At 51.1% G+C, this 24,840-nt stretch overlaps 1 protein-coding gene across 1 annotated transcript in view; it reads right to left on the reverse strand.

Annotated features, from left to right (window-relative positions):
* The window catches only part of LOC143984134 (prokineticin-1-like), a 252,225-nt gene extending 227,628 nt beyond the window's left edge, over positions 1–24,597 (reverse strand). Inside the window, exons 1-2 of the mRNA XM_077484444.1 lie at positions 24,547–24,597; positions 24,147–24,272 (exon numbers count right to left, since the gene is read on the reverse strand). Coding sequence (XP_077340570.1) covers positions 24,147–24,272; positions 24,547–24,597 — 177 coding nt within the window. The remainder of the gene's footprint in view (positions 1–24,146; positions 24,273–24,546) is intronic.
* Positions 24,598–24,840: the final 243 nt, after the last annotated feature.

Below are 24,840 nucleotides of genomic sequence, written 5' to 3' on the forward strand. Positions count from 1 at the left end.
TCATATTCTGCAAATTCAGGGAAGGGGCAGAATCCACCAGACGGAAATGCAAAAGTTGTAAAGCCAGCAATTTGGTCAAACTGGTATTTAGATGCTGGACATGTGGGTGGCAGGGAGTGTATTTTTTTTTCCGCTGCAGCAGTTGGGGCAGAGAACTTTGCCTGCTATAGTCTACAGGAGGAAAGGAACGGCCCGGACACAGGCACTAGGGGGAGGGCCCGGCATGACGAGGGGAGGCGGACGTGAGGCGGCGGAAGCAAGGTGAGTAGGCGGTGACGTGACGACGTGCGTCGGAGTGGGCGGAGCTTGCGCGCACGCGCGAGCAGTCGGCGCCATTTTAGTGGAAGTGAAGGAGCTGTTTGCGGAGCTCCGGCGCATCCGACGGTGTTCGCCCCCCTCCCCCCCCCCTTTATTTCACGTTCGGTGGCTACAGGTACTATGGGGGACATTGAGGCCCTGTTTTTAAGGCTCCGGTAGGAGGCTGCGGCGCGGGGTGCTGGCTGGCTGCAGGCCTCAGTCGACGGCCTACTGCAGGCACCCAGCCAGGCCTCTGCTAGTGTGCCCACCGGCCCCCCTCCACCGCCTAGGACACGTGCTCGGAGGTCCAGGCCTCCAGAGCGATACAGCCCAGAAGCAGCCAGCGTGAGGGATGGGGTTGGGAGCCAGGATCAGGCCCTGCAGACCCCGTCGGCCAAGCGGAGGCATCCTGGGGCTTGCTCGGCAGCTGGTCGGACCCCCCAGAGGCGCCGGACGCGTGGTGGTCCAGAGGAAGACGGGCCTGCACCCCATTATCCTGCGGCTGATGTTGGACAGGAGGCGGCTGCCTCGGCGGGTCACCGACCTGGCCCGGGGCGGCTCGGCGGGGGAGAGGTGCCTCGGCGGGTGATGGCCACGCTCTCGGAACGGCCAGGGCCTGTATTCCGGCGGAGAGAGGGAGGAGGAGGCCTGAGGGGACGCGGCCGCGTAGTCGGAGGGACCTAGCCGAGGTACGGTCCAGAGATGCGGCCAGGCGGGCTTCACCTGCCCGGCCCAGGGCTCAGCGTGGCGTTGATCCCGAGCGTGTGGCGCGGTTCAGTACGGCGCGCAGTGAGGTCGTCACTGCTGAGCGCCCGGCGGCCGTTGAGGATCCAGAGCGGCGGCCTGCGGAGGAGGATCCGAGGGAGGCCGGGAGTTCCCAAGACAGCCTGTCGGAGGGCGAATTGGTCGAGCGGGACGAGGACGAGGTGCCGGAGATGTCGCAGGGAACGGGACGTACGGCTGGATGTCCGTTGGGGCACCGACAGCCAGGTAAGGTTTCTTCTTCTGCTCTCTCTTCTCCCTGTCCTGTGCTAGATAAGGGGGTTTCTGTGGGTGGTTTTCGGGTTGTGGACGCACCTGTAGTGCGGGGGGTGGGCGCTGGCAGGGCGGGTCCTGGTCTGAGTGCCGTATCCCCTGGGACTGCGGGGCCCCTTGATGGGGGGATGATACAGACTTTGCTGGCGGGTCTGCGGGAGGTTCTGGCGCGGTGCGAGGCTGGTGCGCGGCCTGCGGCTGACGCTGCTCCGGTGGCGGCGTGGGCTGCTGCTCGTACCTCTGCGGAGCAGGGGGCGGGGTTAGGCCATGCTGTGGCGCTGGGGGCCGCTGTGGGCACTGCGGCGGCAGGGGTGGCCGCTTCTGGGGCTGCATCTGCGTCCTCGTCGGCTGTGCCGGTGACACCAGCGCCGCTCGGGGAGGTCGCGGCGAGTGGAAAAGCGGTTGTTGGTGCCGACGGTGTGCGCCTGGCGGACGCCGCGAAATGCGAGGTCTACGTCTGTTTTGAGGGGCCTTTGGGCGCTCACTTGAAGACTGAGGTGAAAGACCGCATTTGGAAAGGGGAGTATGTCGAGATTTTCTCCTTATTGCCTTTGGAGAAGTTTAACTTGGATAAAGTTAAGCCCGACGAGAGCAAGAAGGAGGAGGAGGAGAAGCGGCGATACCGTCTGATTCCGCGTACGTTTGCTAATTGGCTGCAGGCGTTTGCGATATTGGCGAGTGTTATCGGTGAAAAGGCGCCGGAGAACTGCTCCCCGCTTTTTTGCTATCTCGATTCCATCGGGGAGGCCCAGAGAGTTTATGGGGGTACCGCTTGGTTGCGCTATGATGAGCAATTCAGGCAGAGGAAGGCGGTGCGTCCGTCCTTGAGATGGGATCACAAGGACATTAGTTTGTGGATGAAGTTAATGTCGTCTCCGCGCAGTGTGTTGTCTCCCTTTCAGGGGGGGGGCGGTGGTCAGGCAGCTGCCGGACAACCGGCCGGCAATCGCCTGGGTTTCTGCTGGCAGTTTAATGCAGGTTCCTGCAAATTCGGGGCTAAGTGTCGGTTCCGACATGAGTGTTCCTCCTGTGGGGGCTCCCACCCGCAGTCTAGGTGTTTCAAGCAGGGTCGCGGGAGAGGGGGTGATTCTGGAAAAAGGGAAGACGCCGGTGAGGGTAGGAAGGATGGTTCCCTTCCTAAGGCGCTACCCTGATCGGGCTGCGGCACAGTTGCTGGAGTTGGGGTTTACCGAAGGTTTTCGGTTGAACTGTCAACTCCGGGTGGTCCCGCCGGTGGCGGATAATTTGAGGTCGGCAAGGGAACAGGCTGGCGTTGTGACGGAGAAGTTACTAAAAGAAGTTGCTTTGGGGCGTATGGCTGGCCCCTTTGAGCGGCCGCCGCTTCCTGATCTTGTTATTTCACCGTTGGGTGTGGTTCCAAAGAAGGAGCCGAACAAATTTCAGCTCATTCACCATTTGTCTTACCCGCGCGGGGGGTCGGTCAATGACTCCATTGATCCGGGCCTTTGCACGGTGTCGTATACTTCTTTTGACACGGCGGTCGCTTGGGTCCAACGTTTTGGCAAGGGAGCGTTGCTGGCGAAGACGGATGTTGAGTCGGCCTTTCGCCTCTTGCCGGTTCATCCCGACTGCTGCCGTTTGTTGGGTTGTCGGTGGCAGGGTCAGTTTTTTGTTGACTTATGTTTGCCCATGGGGTGCGCTATTTCTTGTTCTTTGTTCGAGCAGTTCAGCTCGTTTTTGGAATGGGCGGTCCGGGATGTCGCAGGCTTGCCATCCGTCATCCATTACTTGGATGATTTTTTGTGTATAGGGCCGGCAGATAGCCGGGTCTGTGCTTCCCTGTTGGCGACGGTTCAGCAGCTTTTCGATGTTTTCGGGGTACCGTTGGCTCCCGATAAGACTGAGGGTCCGGCCACGGAGCTGCGTTTTTTGGGGATAGTGATTGATACCGTGAGGATGGAGTGCCGTTTGCCTTTGGACAAACTGAAAGGTCTGCAGTTGGAGGTTGCGGGGGCGGTGAGGGTGAAGAAAATGCAGCTGCGGGATTTGCAATCCCTTCTCGGGAAGTTGAATTTTGCTTGCCGCATCATGCCGATGGGGCGTGTTTTTTGCAGGCGCTTGGCGGCGGCCACGGCCGGTGTTAAGGCGCCGCATCATTTTGTTCGGTTGGGGCGGGAGCATAGGGCAGATATGAGGGTGTGGGACTCCTTCCTTGCGACGTATAATGGCCGCTCTCTCTGGTTGGGGCAGGTGGTGTCGAATTTTGATATGGAATTGTTCACCGATGCGGCTGGTTCGTGCGGCTTTGGGGCTTTCTATCAGGGTCGGTGGTGTGCGGGTGAGTGGCCGGAGGCTTGGAGGGTGGATGGTTTGAATCGCAACTTGGCGGTGTTGGAATTGTTTCCCATCGTGCTGGCGGTTGAGCTGTGGGGTGAGGAGTTCCGGGACCGCCGCGTGCGTTTTCATTGTGACAATATGGGGGTGGTGCAGGCCATTAATAATAACACGGCTTCCTCCCCTCCGGTGGTGCGCTTGTTGCGACACTTGGTTCTAAGGTGTTTATGCATTAATTGTTTTGTGACTGCTGTACATGTTCCGGGGGTTGATAATTCAGTGGCTGATGCGTTGTCTCGTTTCCAGTGGGAAAGATTTCGTCAATTGGCTCCGGATGCGGAGGAGAGCGGGATTCCTTGCTTGGTTATGGGACATCGTGTTGCCACAGCCCAGATGTTGATTCGCAGATCGGTTTCCGAGGCTACTTGGAGGGCGTACAGCAAGGTTTGGCTGGAATGGGGTGCCCTGATGCGGGAAGTGGGGGATTGTGCTCTCGATGAGGACAGGGTTCATGTGCTGCTATATTTTGTGGGTAGGAATTTTGAGAGTGGGGTGTCGGCATCCCATATGTCCAAAAAATTGGCCGCTTTGGCCTTCATGTTCCAGTTGGCGGGTCAGCGGGATGCTACTAAGGCGTTCATGGTCCGGCGCGCCATGCGTGGCTATCGCTCGGGTCGCACGGCAGCTGACAGGAGGCGCCCGGTTTGTTTTCGGATTTTAGGGGATGTGGTGGCGCAGTTGGGGGTCGTTTGTTTTTCGCAGTTTGAGAGGGTTTTGTTTCGGGCTGTCTTTGTACTGGCCTTTTTCGGGGCCTTTCGGGTGGGCGAGTTGGTGAGTAGGAGCAAGAAGGGGGTAGGTGGTCTGGATGCGGGGGATGTGTTGGTGCGTGACGATACGCTGAGGGTGTTCTTGAAGAGGTCAAAGACCGATCAATTTGGCAAGGGGGCCTGGGTGGAGCTGAGGTCGATTCCGGGTTCTCCCTTGTGTCCGGTGGCGGCTGTGGGGGAATTTTGTCGGCTCAGGCCTCCGGTTGGGGGGGTTTTCTTCCAGCACGGGGATGGCTCTGCCGTGTCCCGATTTCAGTTTCAGGCGGTGTTCAAGAAATGCTTGGTGGCTGCGGGATTGCCGGCCGCGAATTACTCTTCTCATTCGTTCCGTATCGGGGCGGCTACAGAGGCGGTTCGGTGGGGTCTGGATGACAGGGTGGTTCAAAAAATCGGTCGCTGGGAGTCAGCGCGGTGTAAATTATATGTGCGCCCCCATTTGTTGTGAACTCTTACGTACAGTCGGGCACGGGGGTAGGAGGTTTTTTTTTCCGGTTGTGCATTTTTTCACCTGTTTTTTCCTTCTTTTGTCTCTTCCTTTACTGTTTATGTAGTAGCGGGTGGGAGCTGCCGTGTGACATCCCCCCCTCCCCCTCCTCCCCCGTCCTATTTCTGTGTTTTTCTTTTTCTTGCAGATTCAGACTCCTGCCTGGTTTGGATCATGGGACATTCTTACGTCTATTGGGGTGCCAGGAGGGTGGATGTCAGAAGAGATGGCAGGCTGTTGGGTTTGTCCAGGGAGGAGGGCACGGTGCGCTGGTTGGGAGTCCCGGGTATGTTGTGGTCCAGGGTGGTGCCCGAAATGCACCGGTACGCACGGTTGGACCGTCCCCCTGATGTGGTTCTTTTGCATGTTGGGGGTAACGATCTGGGTTTGCGCTGCGCGTGGGAGTTGGTGCGGGACATCAAATTTGATCTATTACGGCTGCAATCTTCTTTTCCAGACACTATTTTTGTATGGTCTGACATTGTGGCCAGGACTGCTTGGCGCTTGGCTCGCTCTGTTGCGGGCCTGAACAGAGCTAGGGTTAAGGTGAACAAAGCGGTGGCCAAGTTCTTTGTGCGGAACGGGGGTCTGGCGGTTCGTCACCGGGATTTGGAGGAGGAGACTTGGCGTTTTTTGCGTACAGATGGTGTACACCTGAATGCCATCGGGATTGATCTTTGGCAGCTGGGTTTGCAGGATGGCATTCAGCGGGCGTTTAGGATGTGGAGGGCGACACGCACGTAAGGTTTTCACGTGCGCGTGCTGTGGCATTGGGTCTATGGGGTCTTTGAAGGTGGTGCTAAAAAATAATGGAGGTCTAGGGGAGTTGGGCTCATATGGAGATATGGGTGTCCATTCCCTTAAATGGTAAAGATGGTGCAGAAGGTTGTATCTGGAAGGAAGTTGATGGTTTTTTGTCCCCGAGCTTTCGTAATACGCGGCGGGGGGCCTGTTCATGGGTGTACCGATACAACTAGTTGGTTGAAAATGATAATTTACCTTCAAAGACCTCTAGATCAAAATGTGTAATACTGGGTTATTTATATATTTGGTTTATAATGTTTTTGTTGTAAAATGTATTTATATGCATTAAGTTATGTTTTTTATAAGATTTTTGTATTTTCATATGTTGATAATAATAAAAAGAAGGCTGCTATGGCCATTCGACTCCAAAAAGAAGAGAATGTGTCGTCTGGTCAATTTATAAGCTATTTATGATAAGAGGGGGTATTGTGTTGTTTGGGGAGCCTCACGAAATAGGCATCTCCCTTAGTCATGAGGAGGAGAAGATGTGTGTGCCTTTTGTGTGGCTTTCACCACTCCCTTGCCACAGGGAGTGGAGGGAGGTTAAATGCCTTTGCAAACATGTGGTACCCAAATGGCTGGTGTTTTGTCATGCTTAATCTGCCGAGATTGCAAATTGCAACAGTGCAATCAGCTGCACATGTACTAAAAAAGGCCCACACAGTGGAGCTGTGGGAATGGGCCAGGAGATAACAGCTCCAAAATCTGATGGAATAGGGAGGCTGCTCCCTAATGTTCCATTCTGCCTCGTTGGGGTTGTGCCCCCCCCCCCCCCTCAATCTTCTCTTCTGCTCAGGCACTCAAGTTGAGTCAGTGACCTCATCATGATCATCCCCTCTATCCTCATCACTGGGGCCAACTGTGGCTGGGGGAACATGACTGCCAATTTGTTTATCATTTGTTTATCCTCTCTGTAGGCTGATGTTACTCCCTTCCTCAACCTCAGAATCAACATCAGAATCAAGTAATGTCTGTGCATCCTCAAGAAGTAATTGACTTTTACTGTGTTCAAATAATTCAGCTGACTCATCTGTGCATGATGCTGGGGCTATGGCAGGAGTAGCTGTGGATAAAGAGGCAAAATAAGCCGCTCTGGCAGTTGCCATGTACTGCAAACTAGTGTCAACTTGGGTGATAGAGAATGGGGAGGATGAGGATGGTTTAGTACGCCAGTCCACCACCTCTTCTGCATGCTGTGGCTAGATAGCACGGGCGACATCACTAAGCACAAAAAAATGTGCCCTACCTGAGGACGGCCCTCATCCACCTTTGCCTCTGGTCACAGCTGCCGTCATAGTGGCATGGGAATGTCTGCCTCTCCTTACTGGCCTCTCAGACATAATTGGGAGGGGATTGGGAGGGGGGCTTATTACCAAATGTTATAGATAGTAGGAAATGGGTGACTGGATGCACTTCATTGACAGAAAAGTGGTGTTTGATGCACTTATATTGAATGAGGACTGCCGCGTAAAAAAATGGAAAGACTATAAAAAAATATATATTTGCTAAACAAGGGAAGACAGCAGCATCGCTGTCAGAAAAACTGACAATTTAAAAAAGAACAGGGCAAAAAGAAAAAAGAAAAAGTTAAACTCTGCACTACACTGACACTAGTCAATACTTACACTACACTGACACCACACTATACTCGCACTATACTGACACACCACACTATACTCACACAATACACTTTAAACTCAGCCACAAGAACTGAACAATATAGAGCCCTGCTCTATCGACCTCCACTCCAATAAGACACTACAAAAGGTTCCTGTGGGAAGGAACCTTTTATAGTGTGGGGTGGGACTATGCGCACTGAGCCATGATTGGACAAAGTCATCATGACTTTGTCCAATCAGGGCTTTGACAGTGGTCTGTGCCCTGATTGGGCAAAGCCTTGCACCTGACCAGCGGTCAGGTGCAAGGCTTCATCCATATAGGGCCCTAGAATGCACTGTGCAGTGCATCCCACGAGAACCCCGCAAATTCGGGGGTTCGCCGAATGGGCGAACAGGCAATATTTGGGCCAAGCATAACTGATCGCCCAACACTACTAATAAATATACATACAGTATGCCTACAAAGAGAATTTACCATGTTAGTAAACTATCTAGTCTTTCCAGGTTATGGAAGGGTTAATGATAGTTCTGCAGTTCCCGTCTCTCTCCCCGTACTGCTATAAAAAGAGGGGGGAGGGGAGCTCTTCCATAGATATTTAATCTCCAGCTGCTTTACAGGGAGGGCTATTGTCACGTACCTGGTTGGAGGCCGAAATGCCGAGAGGGCTCCCCTTGCGGCTGAGTGCAGTAAACCCCTGAAGTTGGGTACAGAGGGTGTAGTGCCCAGAGAAGCACAGGTTGCCAGATGAATTCCGGAGATAAGAGCTGGTGGGCACCTGAAGGACACCAGGTAATGCAGGAAGCACAGCAGAGTTAAAGTCTATAAGAATCCTCGGTAATACTTGACAAGGTGTGCGTAAGGAGCAGTAGTGGAAGCCAGGCCAGGGGTCAAACACAGTAGATCCAGCAGGAGGATGAGGCAGGTTGCAGAAACGGGGACAAATCAAAGGTCTGGTATCAGGAAGCAGGCAGGAACAGGTAACTGTAGCGAAGTCCGTGATACTAGCCGGGATCAGGTATAGGAGAAGACAGCAAGTCGGTAAAGCAAGCCAGGGGATCAAAACCAAAAGAGCAGATCAGACAGGTCAGGAACAAGCCGGGTCACAACAGGAATCCCAATAGTACTGTCACAGAGGTTCAGGAACACAGGAAGACTGACAAACCAGCAACTGCAGACACCGGCAGACTTCCTTATATAGGCCCATGTGACCTGCTGGTAGAGATACTGGGTCCTAAAGTCCTTCTCCTGCCAGAGATTCTGGGTCCTAGAGCCCTTCTCCTGCTGATGGCTCCCTGACAACTGACACTATAGCCCGTTCTCCTACGGCCATTTCCCTGACAGTGCCCCCCACCAAGGGGCAGCCTCCGGATGCCCAACGGGCCAATGCTTCGGGATGTCTTCTGTGAAAGTCTCGCACAAGTCTAGGAGCATACACATTGTTTTCAGGCTCCCAGGAATTGTCTTCGGGAGGGTACCCCTTCCATTTGATTAGGTACTGAACCTGCCTACCCCTCCTCCGGCAATCCATAATGGCTTCGACCTCAAATTCTGTTTCCCCTTCTACCAAGACTGGAGGTGTCTCTTCTCTTCCAGGGAAGGGACTGGGTACAGCTGGTTTAAGCAGGGATATGTGGAACACTGGATGGATCTTGTAAGTATTGGGTAGTGCCAGCTCAAAAGCCACCGGGTTTATCTCTCTTTTGATTTCAAAGGGGCCGATGAATTTGGGTCCGAACTTCCGGGAGGGACATGAGAGCTTGAGGTTTACTGAAGAAAGCCATACCTTGTCCCCAATCTTAAAGACAGGATTCCTTCTTCTTTTATCATGGAACTTTTTATAGTCCTCTTGGGCTTTTCGCATGGCCTCCTGTAGCAACTTATAGTTGGATTGAATGAACCTTAATCGATCCTGGACAGTGGGAGCAGAAGTTTCAGGTATAGTATTTGGAAGGAAGGAGGGATGGAATCCATAGTTTTCCCAGAAAGGGGACTGATTGATTGATGCATGCAAAGAATTATTGTATGCAAACTCAGCACAGGGAAGAAGGGAGATCCAGTCATCCTGCAAGCAAGTACAGAAACACCGAAGGTACTGTTCTAAGGTCTGGTTAGTCCTCTCTGTTTGACCATTGCTCTGAGGGTGGTAAGCTGAGGAAAGACACACTTCTATTGATAGAGATTTGCAGAGATCCCTCCAGAACCTGGAGGTGAACTGTACCCCTCTATCGGAGACAATACTATCGGGTAATCCATGTAATCTGACAATCTCTTTAATGAACATGTTTGCTATGTCTGAGGAGGAGGGTGTGCCACTCGTCGGAAGGAAGTGTGCCATTTTGGAAAGGCGGTCTACCACCACCATGATGGTGGTGCATCCCCCAGAGGGGGGCAGGTCTACTATAAAGTCCATGGATATTTCTTTCCAAGGTTGTTCAGGAATGGGTAATGGCCTCAGAAGTCCCCATGGCTTGGCATTGCAACCCTTGCTGCGCTGGCATATGGTGCAAGAGTTCACATATTTTCTGCAGTCCTGTCTTAGGCTGGCCCACCAAAATGAGTGCTGAACGAGTTCAGTGGTTCTTCGTATCCCAAAATGCCCAGCAAGTTTATGGTCATGTGACATTTTTAGAACCTGGAGTCTGACCGGCTGGGGAACAAAAATGTTATCCTGGTGCCACAAAAATCCATCTTGATTTCTCAGTGAGGACACTTCTGATCCAGAGCACTGGGTTGAGGCTTGCTTGATTAAGGTCTTTAAGTCAGGTTGGATAAGCAAAAAATTCTGGGTAGATAGGATCGTACTTGGCTCTGTCATTTCAGGGGTGTCCGGAAACATTCGGGAGAGTGCATCTGCCTTCCCATTCTTGGAACCTGGCCTATATGTAATATGGAAATTGAACCTGGAGAAGAACAGAGCCCAGGCTTGCCGAGGTCTTAAACGCTTGGCTGTCCTGAGGTACTCCAGGTTCTTATGGTCTGTAAAAATCATAATGGGATGAGCGGCACCCTCCAATAAGTACCTCCATTCTTCTAGGGCAGATTTAATGGCCAGAAGTTCTCTATCTCCCACGTCATAATTTCTCTCCGGTGGGCTCATCTTTCAAGAGAAAAAGGCTACGGGGTGAAGAAGAGCCTTAGATCCCTGCCGTTGGGACAGGATTGCCCCTGTAGCTACTTCAGAGGCATCCACTTCCAATACGTAAGGCAGGGTCGGATCTGGGTGCCGTAGGATTGGGGCGGAAGTGAACAGATTCTTTAATTTGTCAAAGGCTGTCTGGGCTTCTGGAGACCACTGGAACCGGACCTTCTGGTGGGTCAGCTGAGTGATGGGTGCTATGGTGGTGGAGAAATCCTTCACAAACCTCCTGTAGAAGTTAGAGAACCCCACGAAGCGCTGAACACCTTTCTTGTCTGAAGGAGCTGGCCAGTCTAGTATTGCTTTCACCTTCTTTGGGTCCAATGAAATTCCTTCTGTGGAGATAATGAGACCCAGGAATTGAATAGATGTTTTTTTCAAAATCACATTTGTCTGCCTTAACATATAGTCCATGTTTTCTCAAGGTTGAGAGCACCTTTTTTACGTGGATTCGATGAAGCTCCAAAGAGGCAGAAAAAATGAGGATATCATCGAGGTATACGATTACAAAGTAATCCAGGAATTCCCGAAAAATGCCATTCACTAGATGCTGGAACGTAGCTGGGGCGTTGCATAACCCGAACGGCATCACAAGGTATTCAAAGTGGCCGAACCGTGTCCGAAATGCTGTTTTCCACTCATCACCCTGGCGTATGCGGACAAGGTTATAAGCGCCCCTCAAATCCAATTTAGTTAAAATCCGGGCGGTTCGGAACCTTTGAAAGAGTTCAGGAATGAGAGGGAGTGGGTATCTGTTCTTTACAGTGATTTTATTGATTTCTCTGTAATCTACACACGGCCGCAATGTACCATCCTTCTTCTCCACGAAGAATATACCTGCCCCAGCAGAAGAAGAGGGTCGGATAAACCCCTTTTCTTGGTTCTCGTGAATATATACTCGTAGGGTCTCCAGCTTATTTTCAGATAGGGGGAAGATTCGTCCAAACGGGATCTCGGCCCCCGGGAGGAGTTCAATTGGACAGTCATAAGGCCGGTGAGGTGGGAGGACATCAGCCTTTTTCTTGTCGAAAATGTCTATAAACTCATGATAAGCTGGAGGAACATACTGGAGATTACTGAGAGCAGGTTGCACCGCCAGACAGCTAACAGGCTTACTGGAGCTGGGAGTAAAGCAATGCTGCAGGCAATATACTGAAGAAAGAGAGATTTCCTTCTTGGCCCAATTGATCTGTGGGTTATGTGCCTGCAGCCATGGAATTCCCAAGATGATGGGAAACATGGGGGAACATAGGACATCAAATCGGACAAATTCTTGATGGCCGGTATCTGTGGTAGCGAAGATGGGCATGGTTTCCTGGGTGACAACTCCAGAACTGGGCAGGGAACCATCAGCCAACAGAACTTCAAGTCTTTGCTTTTTTTCATAGAGAGGCACACCAAGTTTCTTAGCCAGAGATAAGTCCATAAAACAGCTACATGCCCCAGAATCAATGATTGCTTGTAGCCGAATCTCCCTTTCTGCCACTTGTAAGGAGATGGGAAGAACAAGGTAAGAATGGCAGGATCCAGAGACTTGGAGATATGTGGAAGTTGGTGGGTAGACCTTACTGGGTCTTATGGGGCAGCTGCGCAAAAAATGTCTGGCCCCTCCGCAGTACAGGCAGAGATTGGCCTGCTGGTGGTGTTGTCTCTCCTCAAGAGTAAGGGAGGAATGGACCAGGCCAACTTGCTTTGGTTCCCTTTCAGAAATTACAGGGCAAACAGATGTGGGTGCTACAGCAGGAGAAAACTTGGGTAGCATCTGTGTAGGCTGGAAGGATTGAGCACGTTCAGCCCGCCGCTCCCGCAGGCGCCTGTCAAGCTGAATGGCTAGGCGAATAAGTCCATCAAGAGAGTCAGGAATAGCAACTCGAGCCAGTTCATCCTTAAGGATCTCAGACAGTCCTTGGCGGTACTGGAACCTGAGTGCTGCCTCATTCCAGTTAGTGTCAGTGGACCATCTGCAGAAATCCACGGTATAATCTTCCACTGGGCGTTTTCCTTGCCGTAGAGCAACTAAGGTAGATTCAGCGGAGGCCGCACGCTGGGGGTCATCGTACAACAGAGTCATGGCCTCAAAGAAAGTGTCCATAGCATTCAAAGCAGAATTTTTTTGTTCCAGTAGGTTATGAGCCCAGGCTTGGGGTCCCTCAGATAATAAAGAAATGACAAATCCGACTTTCACAAACTCAGAAGCAAAAGTTCTAGGTTGGAGGGCCAGGTACAGTAGGCAGGCATTCTTGAAGGCCCTGAACTTTTTCCGGTCACCGGAGAATCGTTCGGGTGTAGGTATCCGTGGTTCAGGAGGAGGCAAGGAAACTGGAACCGTATTAGAGGAGGAAGAACTAGAGTCCACCAAGGCTGGAGCAACAGGCAAATGCTGCAGCCGATCCTCCAACTGGAAGTAGCCATCCTGGAGCTTCTGTACAGCTTGTGTAAGGGTGGTGACTTGTTGACGCATCATTTTGAGCGGGGAAGCACCTCCGTCGGCCTCGGTCATGGCTGGTTTGTACTGTCACGTACCTGGTTGGAGGCCGAAATGCCGAGAGGGCTCCCCTTGCGGCTGAGTGCAGTACACCCCTGAAGTTGGGTACAGAGGGTGTAGTGCCCAGAGAAGCACAGGTTGCCAGATGGATTCCGGAGATAAGAGCTGGTGGGCACCTGAAGGACACCAGGTAATGCAGGAAGCACAGCAGAGTTAAAGTCTATAAGAATCCTCGGTAATACTTGGCAAGGTGTGCGTAAGGAGCAGTAGTGGAAGCCAGGCCAGGGGTCAAACACAGTAGATCAAGCAGGAGGATGAGGCAGGTTGCAGAAACGGGGACAAATCAAAGGTCTGGTATCAGGAAGCAGGCAGGAACAGGTAACTGTAGCGAAGTCCGTGATACTAGCCGGGATCAGGTATAGGAGAAGACAGCAAGTCGGTAAAGCAAGCCAGGGGGTCAAAACCAGAAGAGCAGATCAGACAGGTCAGGAACAAGCCGGGTCACAACAGGAATCCCAATAGTACTTTCACAGAGGTTCAGGAACACAGGAAGACTGACAAACCAGCAACTGCAGACACCGGCAGACTTCCTTATATAGGCCCATGTGACCTGCTGGTAGAGATACTGGGTCCCAAAGTCCTTCTTCTGCCAGAGATTCTGGGTCCTAGAGCCCTTCTCCTGCTGATGGCTCCCTGACAATTGACACTATAGCCCGTTCTCCTATGGCCATTTCCCTGACAGCTATGCTCCAGTTCAAGACACATGGGGACAGAAGCAGGAGGCTTGCACAAGAAGATGTAAACCCTTTACAGCCAGCAGCCACCCAGGAGCTCTCTGGGGCTCTCCTACCTACTATACCATGGACTTGTACCAAGTAATGGACTATCACCTTTGCAAGGCATGCCTGGGCAGTCACACTCTAGAGTAGCTAGTTTGGGATAGATGTATTAAACTGTGTTTGCACCTAACCTGTTATGCTGCAAAACTTTCAGTAACGTTTGTTAACCGTTCCCTGAGCCTGGTCTGAAGTCACTAAAGGGGTGCATGATTCTTATGGCAGATGCACTACACTAGTTTGTGTCAGTAAAGCACATAAGGTCAGACAGAGCAGGTCAGTCGCAAATGGTTAAAGTATAACTAAAGGCCAAACTTTTTTTTTGTTTTGGATAGAGTGGAGAGGTAGAACACCCTCTCTATTTGTCCTGTTTACATTAGAATTGAAAGTAAAAGAAATTACCCACATTTTGGGTTGTCCCCAGAAAAGTAATAGAGGGGAAATCTGCCAATAGGGAGACTAGTTCTGGCAACTTGGGGGTCCCCAAGGAATTCTCTTAAAGAGGAACTGCAGTCTGCTCATAAAATTTGTAATAAAAACATCTTTGCCATTCTGAATCTTCCCTCCAACCTCTTTGTATATTATTTTATATATACTGTGATTCTGTATGTAGCACTGACCCCCGAAGGAGCGGCTGATTTAATTGGGCTTACCGTTACCTTCTTGACCTTGTGTATGTGTAGGGGTTTACCAAGGTAGATGGCCAAAGAACTGCAGAGACTGACACCAGATCCGCTTGAGGGAATTTTATTTGCAAAAAAAGTAAACAAACACAGTCTCTTAAAGTAGGATTAGAGGGTTTAGGTAGGAAAGTGCAAGTACTCTTGAAATTAAGTCAAAGAGAAAAAAAGAGTATCTCACATTAGGAAATCCAGAGAATAGCCATTCACAGCTGGATTCTCACCATTGGATAGTCCTTCTCTCAACAGGCCTAGCAGCCAACAGGGTTCTTAAATCAAACAAAGTCTCAGCCACAGACTTGTTGTAGAACACTTGGATACAGTCTCTTCCACAGACTTGATGTAGAACACTTGTTTAAAGTCTCTGCCGCATGACTAGGGTAGCCAGATAACTTACTTCCCCAACAATACATGTAGACCTTAACTATTAACCTTAAAATAAATACTCGGACACCTGCTTGGATGAAAATGGCCTCAACGGCCTTTATTTAAATAACAATAAAAAACTAAACTTTATTTTAAATATTTTAATAATACAAAACTTGTAAGAACTTCCAGTTACCCAAAAGAGCCTAAGTGCTTTTTTGGCTGGTCCCTGACGACCCCTTATTATTTTGAGCCTGTGATCCCCTCTTCGTCAGCATCTGTCCCCAGCCGCCAAACTTGCCTCGAGGACTCACTAACTGACCACAGACCCCCAACTCATGTTAGCCATTAATCTGGACTGACACCAGCCCAAACACAATGACTCCATCTCTGGCATGGGTCCCAACCTTTTTCAAATGACCCATGCATTTCTACATATATATTTTCATACATATATAGCAGTCGCCAAGGACCAAACGCCACCATGGAAGAAGTGTGAAACCTTACACTTGTGACCGCCGCCACGCCAACAAAGCCCGGTGTACTCCATCTTCCAGCCCTAAGGCCCACAGATCAATGCCAACAGGGTTCAAATGAACCCCGTCACCCCTCAAATACCTCCAGGTGTCCACCTCCAGCTCCCAATGATGAATGACCACCCCTCCATTCCGGGCCACAAACCTTCCCACCTCCTTGTTTACCTTAGTCCTGGTTTTGTTCAGATTTTCCCAGGACCGAGCCCCCCTCCACGACATGCGGGCTACTATATCCGACCACACCACCGTCATGTCTGGGAAAGCGGTACGGAGCCTCAAGAAATCCCACTGGATATCTTTGATCACCTGTCGCATGGGTCGGACCCCAGATCATTGCCCCCAACATGGAGCACCAGAATATCCGGGGACCGGTCCAATGCAGCAAAACGATGTACCTCGGGGACTACCTTATGCCACATCATCCCCGGAATCCCTATCCACCTGACCGTGCCTTCCTCCCTGGCCACCCTGAGTTGTCTACCTTCAGGCCTGACATCCCCCCTCCTGGCCCCCCAAAAAACAAAAGAATGTCTCATTATCCAAACGAGACATCTTGGGGGATCTGAAAAGACATAACCAAAGGAAAAACATTCAAACCCATCAACATTATTAACCCTTTCCCGCCGAGCGTACGCAGATATGCGTACTCGGCTTCCGGGGGGTATACCGGGATGATGCCCGCACCTGCAGGCATCATCCCAGTACCGTTTTGTTCAGCGGGCGATTGGCTTTCCAGCCATAACAACCGATGCGGCTAAAAGCCGCTCGGCTGTTATGCCGGAGGAGCGGGAGGGGACGTCCCCCCCTCCCGCCGCCTCCCGCCGCTGTTACCGGTGCTCCCGCTCGATCGGGAGCACCGATTCTTGCTGCGATGCCTCCGGCCGCTGGGGAGGAACTGGAACGAAGCCGTAATCGGCTTCGTTCCAGTCTCCTCATAGTAAACACGGAAGCGATGTCATGACGTCACTTCCCGTTTACTCGGCTGCCAATGGCGCCGGTTTTAAAAAAATATCCGGTATTCAGAATCGCCGTTTTCGGCGATCTGAATACACTGAAGTGTAAAGGAGGGGTGGGGGGTCTTTTAGACCCCCGATCCCTCCATAAAGAGTACCTGTCACCACCTATTACTGTCACAAGGGATGTTTACATTCCTTGTGACAGCAATAAAAGTGATCAAAATTTTTATTTTTTATTTTAAACAATTTAGTAATTTTAAAATAAATAAAATAAATAAAAAAATAAACATTTTTTTTTTAAAGCGCCCGCCGTCCCCGCGAGCTCGCAAAGCAAAGAAAACGCATACGGAAGTCGCGCCCACGTATGTAAACGGTGTTCAAATCACACATGTGAGGTATCCTCTGTAACGCTAACCTGGTAACCGTAAAAAATGTTTAAAGCGTCGCCTATTGAGATTTTTAGGTACCGTACTTTGTCGTCAATCCACAAGTGCGTGCAATTATAAAGTGTGACATGTTTGGTATCTATTTACTCGGCGTAACATTATCTTTCACATTATGCAAAAAAAATGGGATAATTTTACTGTTTTTTTTTTTTTAATTCATGAAAGTGTACCTTTTCCCAAAAAGTTGCATTTAAAACACCGCTGCGCAAATACCGTGGGACATAAAATATTGCAACAATCGCCGTTTTATTCTCTAGAGTCTCTGTTAAAAAAATATATATAATGTTTGGGGGTTCCAAGTAATTTTCTAGTAGAAAATATGGATTTTAACTTGTAAACACCAAATTCCAAAAATAGGCTTAGTCATGAAAGGGTTAATAGACAAAATTAACAAAGCAAATCAGTACAACAGTTGTGGCCTAACATATAACCGGTACCTAACCGATTCCCACCGACCTATCCTCTTAATGACTTCCGACGGAAGTCCCCATCGAGCTACTTCAGTAGCCGCCCCTATCCTAAAAGAGTGGGAAGCATACTCACCTGAAGGAAGACCAGCCGCCTCCAGACACTTTCGAAAAACCGCAGAAAATTGGAACCTGGACAGGCAAGATCCATCCTGATGTACAAACAACGCCCCCTCCCCCGGCGGGCGGAGTGCCAAAAACTGCTGCATAGCCGTAACTGGACAAAGCTGCTCATCCACTCCTTGAAACAACTCTACCCAGGCCCCCCTTCCTTCCTGATCCATCTTCGACTTCCTAATCCAGATCCTTACCTTCCCTCCCGAGCACTGGACGTCACTCCACTGCAGTCCACCAGCCACCCTCCTGGACGGCGAGACTAGCTCCCCAATCCGGAAGGCCCCAAGGAACGCCAACACAAATGCCGCCCTAAACAGTACTACCTCAAAACCCGTTGAACACACCTCCCCCAACACTGCCAGAACTGACCCCAGCACCGCAAAAGACACAGGGCGCCTGGAGTCGCGTTTGTGGGAACCCCTTCTGTAACCCCGCAGAGCCTTGCGGACCAGAAATGCCTTTGTGACATCCACCCTACCTTCCATCTGAAACCAGAACGCCAACGCAGCCATCTTCCATCCTATGGCTGCCCCAGACACGCCACTTGTATGATTAGCACATACAAAGAGCAACACCAGCATCTCCATCCCTTCCGGGCCCCCCTGTACCTCCTACCTCATTCACCAGGACCAACCATTCTTGCCAAACTTTCTGATAAGCCTTCCACGTTCCTGCGCTGAGAGACTGTCTGATCAATCCTGTGGCGACTCCAATGCAACTGTCCACAGCTCCTGCGGGCACGATTCCCCCTCCCGATGTGCCTCCGGTGCCAATTTGCGAAACGTGTCCCACTGGAAACGAGACAAAGCATCCGCTAAGCCATTGTCGACCCCAGGGATATGCACAGCATATATAAACACATTTATGCGCAAACAGCAAAGCACCAAGCGCCACAACAATCTTATCACCGGGGGAGAAGAGGCCGAGATGTTATTAATGGCCATCACCACCCCCATGTTGTCGCAATTGAATCTCACCTTCCTGTTCTCGAAGACATCCCCCCACAACTCAACAGCTAAAACGATGGGGAATAATTCCAGCAAGACTAAGTTTTTGAGGAAACCCGGTTCCCTCCAACTCTCCGGCCACAGACCCGCACTCCACCAACCCTGACAGTAAGCGCCATAGCCACCCGAAACGGCCGCACCGTGAGCAAGACCAGATCTGCATTGCCGACCGGCCCAACCTGCCAAATGGCCCGCCCATTGAATTCCGCCAGAAAGGAATCCCAAATCTTCAAGTCTTCCTGTAACTCCCTCGTCAACCGCACAAAGTGATTCGGCATGCGCACCCCTTCCGTGGCAGCCGCCAATCGTCTACAGAAAATGCGCCCCATAGGGATAATCCTGCAAGCAAAATTCAATTTGCCGAGCAAGGACTGCACTTCCTTCAAGCGAAGCTTAGGCTTGCCACTGGCCATACTCGCCTCCTGTCTCAATGCCACCAATTTGTCCTCCAGCAATCTACACTCCATTGCCATCGAATCAATCGTGATTCCCAGGAAAATCAAGTCCGATTTTGGGCCTTCTGTCTTATCCGCCGCCAGGGGGATCCCAAATCTTTTTGCTAAATGCTGAACTGTCCCCAGCAAAATGCCGCCACAACGAGAATCCGGGGGGCCTATGCATAAAAAATCATCCAAATAGTGGATAATAGAACTCACCCCCGCAACCTCCCTAACCGCCCATTCAAAAAATGAGCTGAACTGTTCAAAATACACACAAGAAATGGAACATCCCATCGGGAGACACCTGTCCACGAAGTACTCCCCCTGCCAGCAACAACCCAACAAACACATGCTCTCGGGGTGTACCGGCAACAACCGAAAAGCCGACTCCACATCGGTTTTCGCCATAAGCGAGCCCCTACCATATTTTCTAACCCACGCTACTGCCGCATCAAATGATATATAGGTAACCGCACATGCCTGCGGGTCAATACCATCATTAACCGAGCCGCCCTTAGGGTAGGACAGATGATGAATCATCCTGTACTGACCCGGTTCCTTTTTTGGAACAACACCCAACGGGGAAACAACTAAACCTGGCAGCGGAGGATCCACGAACGGGCCCACCATCCGCCCTAACGCCACCTCCTTGGCCAATTTGGCCGACACCACCTCCTGATGGAGACGGGCCGACCTCAAATTATCCGAGATCGGTGGCACCTCCCGCACCTTACTCGGAATCCTAAACCCTTCCCTAAAGCCAACCTCCAAAAACTGCGCCACCGCCCTCTCCGGATACCTACTTAGAAAAGGAAGCATCCTTACCAGACTCACAGGCGTCATCCCTTTTTCCAGTGTTGTCCCCTGGTCGACCCTTGCCCTGCTTAAAGCATCGCAGGAAGGGGTGGCTCCCGGTACAGCCTGAGCACTCGTGCTTGTATCTGCACGATGTCCAAAAACGGCACGTTCCTTCATTGAACTGCCAGCAGACCCCTTTCTTTTTAGGGGCCGGCGATCCCGCAGAGGAAGCGCCGCCAGCCCCCCTGAAAAAACTGACCCGACCCTCTCGAAGATGTCATCAACTTCATCCAAAGACTAATGTCTTTGTGATCCCATCTGATGGAGGGGCGAACCGCCTTCCGCTGACTAAACTGTTCGTCATACCGAAGCCATGCCAAGCCCCCATAAACCCTATGAGCCTCACTGATCGCCTCAAGATAGCAAAACAGTGCAGAGCAATTTTCCGGGGCCTTTTCCCCGATCACACTTGCAAAAATCGCAAACGCTTGCAACCAGTTTGCAAATGTGCGCGGGATTAATCTATACCTCCTCTTCTCTTCCTCATCCTTTTTACTCTTATCCGGCTTCACCCGATCTAAATTAAATTTCTCCAAGGGGAGCAGGGAAAAAATGTCCACAAACTCGTCCTTCCAAATCTTTTCCTGCACCTCCTTCTTCAAATGAGCCCCTAAAGGGCCCTCAAAACACACGTATACCTCACAACGCGCTGCGTCCGCTAAACGCACCTTGTCCAAGTCCTTATCTCCCTCCTTCGATCCAGTCTTGGTACCCCTGGCGTCCTTTTCCATCTGCGTCTACGCTGTCACCGACCCTGACACCTTCTGCGCGGCTTCTCCCCCACCTGATGTCCCCCCTACCACTGCAGGCGGAAGAACCCACGGCGTCACCGGAGCTGGGGGTCTCACCTCCCCCCGTCCAATCGCCATAGCAGCTCCCTGAGGGACTCCCACAACCCATCAGACCCTTCCCCCACCCCCTGCCCGGACTGAGCACTGCCCTCCCCTATCCCCCTCCCCCCACAACCTCCCCGCTCCCCCCCTTAAGACCCCCCTCCCCTAATACGTCCCCGCTCCCCCCTCCCCCCCTACAACCCCCCCGCCCCATAAGACAATGCAGAGTGTTAGCACTCACCAGGCTTCCCCAGGCGATAGGAACCTCCAGCCGCCCCACCCGACACTCCTGCAGCCTCCTGGGGATCTTCAGACAGCTCTCCTTCCTCACTGCTGCTGCCAGCCCGGTCCACTGATCGTTGTGACAGCTGTTGTCCTTCAGGTCCTCCTCTCCCCCTGGGCACTGCAGCGCTGGGCACTGGAGAAAAGCTGTTTTCCCTCAGAGGGCTCTGTCCAGGATTCAAAAGTGGCGCCGAAACGATGATGTCATCAAGCCGCGCCGCACTCCCATCCACCGCACAGGCATTCCTACGGCCAGCCCTCCCAGGACCCACACTGAGCCTGGAGGCGGGGCCTCCCGACCGACGTGAATCACTGGCGCGATCCCGGACACTGCCAGCAGCCAAAATGGAGACTCCACGAGGTAAGCCCCCAGCTGCCTCAACTCCCGCACTGGTGCCCGCTTGTCTGCTTCTCCCCCGACCGGAACATCGCCGGAGGTAGCAGCCGAATGTATCTGAGCCACGGAGGTGGCAGGAGGGGGTGGGGGCCCGCTGGCCCCCGAACCTCCCCCCCCCTGGGACTTTGCCATGGACGGGGATTCCTTCCAGGCCCCCGCTCGGTGCCCGGGGTGTCCGCTCGGCGGGGGGACCTGAAGGGGCCCAGCTGGGGCTCCCATAACGGCGTTGAGTCTTGGGGGTATTGTCTGGGCTCAGGCGATCCGGGGGTCCAGACCTCCGAGCACGCATCTGGACAGGCCCTGCTGTGGAAGGATCCTGTCCTACCCCCTGCAGCGTGGCAGCAATCTGGCCCTGAAGCCACTCCGTGCCATGAGCCTCCACTGCTTCCCTAAGCTGCGCCCAAAGATCCTGCAGCCCACTCATCCTAACTGACCTCTCTCTATCCGATTGCAGGACACAACGTCTCTCCTCGCTTGCTGACCCCCAACTGCTGACTTGCCCCATCCTGGCACATGGAAGAAGGAACCACACTCCCCCCCCCCCTTGTGACCATCCACCAATGGGGTAAGTACTCCTGCATCCCAAAACCACCCCCACACTGCCTTTTCTTAGCCCAGTCATTCCCTTGCACCCTGTCATGTATGTCCTGCGCTTCCTTTTTAATACAGCTCCGTACATGTCTGACTTGTTGTAGAACACTTGAATAAACTGAAAGATGTAGACAACTCAGAGAACCCTCGTACGGTACCGGTATCTTGCAGCCGGTCCGGCGATACCATACGAGATTAGATTCGCTTTCAACTTAGCCTCCAGGCAACTGCTGAGAAGCCATCCTTTGCGTGGCCTTCTCCCGAAGAGTCCTCCCTTGGATGCTTCTACAGTTGCTGGGCCCCTCCACAAACTGAGACAGCACTGGACCATCTTCAAATCCTTTCAGCCAGCCGCAAGACTTGGAGTCGGGTGGATCCGCACCCCAGGCTATGAGAGCCCTGGGGGCTGGTCAGGAGGACTAGGACCAACCAGTCAGAAAGCGCTTCTGGACCAGAACCCCAAAGCATGTGATGTCAGCACCTTAAGTACCCGCTCCCAGAATGCACAGCAAAAGTGACACTCCCACTGGGCTGGTACCGAGAGAAAACTGGCATTCAATGCACCTAACTGGACTGCGTTCTGGCACTTGCCAGAGATGACAGCGTCACCTATGGTCAAGCAGAACACAATGCAATCTAGCCAGACTGGTACTGAGACCAAAATTTAGAGTAATTAAACCCAAAACCAAACTGGAATACTAAATGCCAAAAACACATAGCGCATGCTCTTCTCTTCAGGAGCCGGCGCTACATGTACTTGCCAAATATGCTGCAAAAATCTCCCTCCACTAAGCCTGGCTGCATCCATTTTAACTGTGGACAACTGAAGCTGCTGCCTGTTCACTTCCTGGATTTACACAGACACACAGAGGCACACCTCCAGCTCTGCAGCTCGCATTGGCCCTCTTATGACTCGCCCCCCCCCCCCCTCCTGGAAAACTCTCACTAGGCTTTTTACCAGACAAGAAACAGGAACTGGGCTGTTAAAGGTATTTACTGTCAGAAAAAAAATATTTTACTATCCAAAGTAGAGGATTTAATAGATGGAAAGTTGAAAAAATGACAGAAGTTCTGCTTTAATTTACAGGGATTTCCTCTCACTTCCTGTTTGGTTATGGGACAAGAAGTGAAGGGAAATCTCTGCAATGGGACACAGATGGTGAAAAAAAAAATCTGACATGGGTTTATAACCCTCCCTTGCTTTATCCAAAATGGAAAAAAAGTTTTACCTATAATTCTACTTTAACTCAGCATGGCAAGAATGAGTAATGCCATTGCTGATGATAACCCAGTGCAAGTTCAAGACCCAAAGCAACCAGCTTTTAGGCATGGTACCTGTTAAGGTGCCAGGTCCTCCAGTAGCAAGGGGGGTTGATGCTCTGGCATCCTCCCTAGCAGTCGACGATCTATGGCTTGTTGGCAAGGTACGAGAAGTAGAAGAGTTAGCAAGTGCATGCATGAGGCCCACGCTATGTATATGGTGGGACCCCATTCTGTTACTGGGAGTGAGGTAATAGAGGTACTCTGGAATGGTGAAGTGGGCACAGGCTCAGCACATCCCTCCTAATGCAAACATACAAATTACAGTATGTAGCGACATGAGACAAGTCACTTTTCAGAGAAATTATCTACTTTAATTGTTGCACACAGTGAAAGCTCATCTCTAATTCAGGGAATTGCCTTAATGTTAGATTCTTCACATGACCACAGTCTCTGCCTGGTCCTGGGCATTGAGCATGGACTGCACGAAAAGGAACCCCCGCATGTAGGGCGAGTGACCCCGCCAACACTGCCTGGCAGAGTCCTAACACTGTGGGCTTACAGCTTGGAGAAGTTGGCAAGGATGCACGCACTCTGCACCACCCACACACATATATATATATATATATATATATATATATATATATATATATATATATATATATATAAATAATAAGAATAGTCATATAGTAAGTCATTGCACATTAGAGGTATCCAAGGTAATGGGTTTTCTTTACATGGTCTGACAATCATTGATGAGCTCTTGCGTGTTAGGACTAGGTCCAAACCCACTTGGATTTCCCCATCCTGCAGCTGTATGTATATATGTTCCTTGGATACACGCAGCTGGGGACAATGCCCCAGCCAAAGATGATTGGTCAGTACAGGTGACAGCTTCCTGGTGGGTTCACAAATGTGGGTTGAAATCATAGTCTGAACTCACCCAAGCTCATTACTACTAGCAATCCATACATTTATTATTTATAAGGTTGCCTGCAGTTAAGGAATGGTGTATTGAGCATAAGTTTACTTTTAACTAGTAACCCAAACCTACTCCAGATTCTACTGTTTTAGAAATTTCAAATAAATACCTTATGGGTAAATGGATGACATTCTTCTCCTTCTTGCCCCATTGGAGTGCACATCCTTAGGCCACGTAACCACAGACTTATTGCACAGCATGTTCCAACCCCACATTGTAGGTCTCTCTCACAGGCCTAATTGAAAAGACATATGCTTGTATTTACTCTTTTAGTATTTGCAGTATTTTTAGTTTCTCAGACAATTCAGATCAATGCTGACAAATTTGCTAGATATACAGTAGGTGCATTCAAGTGTGAACCCTTAGGGTGCCCGCACACACTACAACCAAACTGTACACTGTCATGTAAATGCACCGAGACTATGTACTTGACATCTGTAGGACTCAACCCAGTGTTGTCTCTATATATACCTCGTAACCTTAAACCCGGCTTCCCGCCCCCTCCCAACCTTGTCCCTCTTAAACAAAATGACTGGACAGGTTATGGTGTAAATGGCCATCAGGCCTAAACATTTTTATTAAATAACCAAAATATAATCTTTTAATAAATATCAACATTAAATACGAAAATAACTTTCCCAGCCTTTCCAAGGGGTCATGGGTACGTAGCATCCTAACATCAAATTGGTCACTGCCTACAACTTTAACTGTAACCTTTTGACCTCCAGACGGCAACCCCTGTCTCGGAGGCAATAACCAACTGTAGCAGTGACCTACCCGTTTTAAACCCTTCCAGGTTAAAC

Source organism: Lithobates pipiens, unplaced genomic scaffold (assembly GCF_037356315.1).
Source record: "Lithobates pipiens isolate NorthernLeopardFrog02 unplaced genomic scaffold, aLitPip1_a1.2 Scaffold_16, whole genome shotgun sequence".
NCBI classification, from domain to species: Eukaryota; Metazoa; Chordata; class Amphibia; order Anura; family Ranidae; genus Lithobates; species Lithobates pipiens.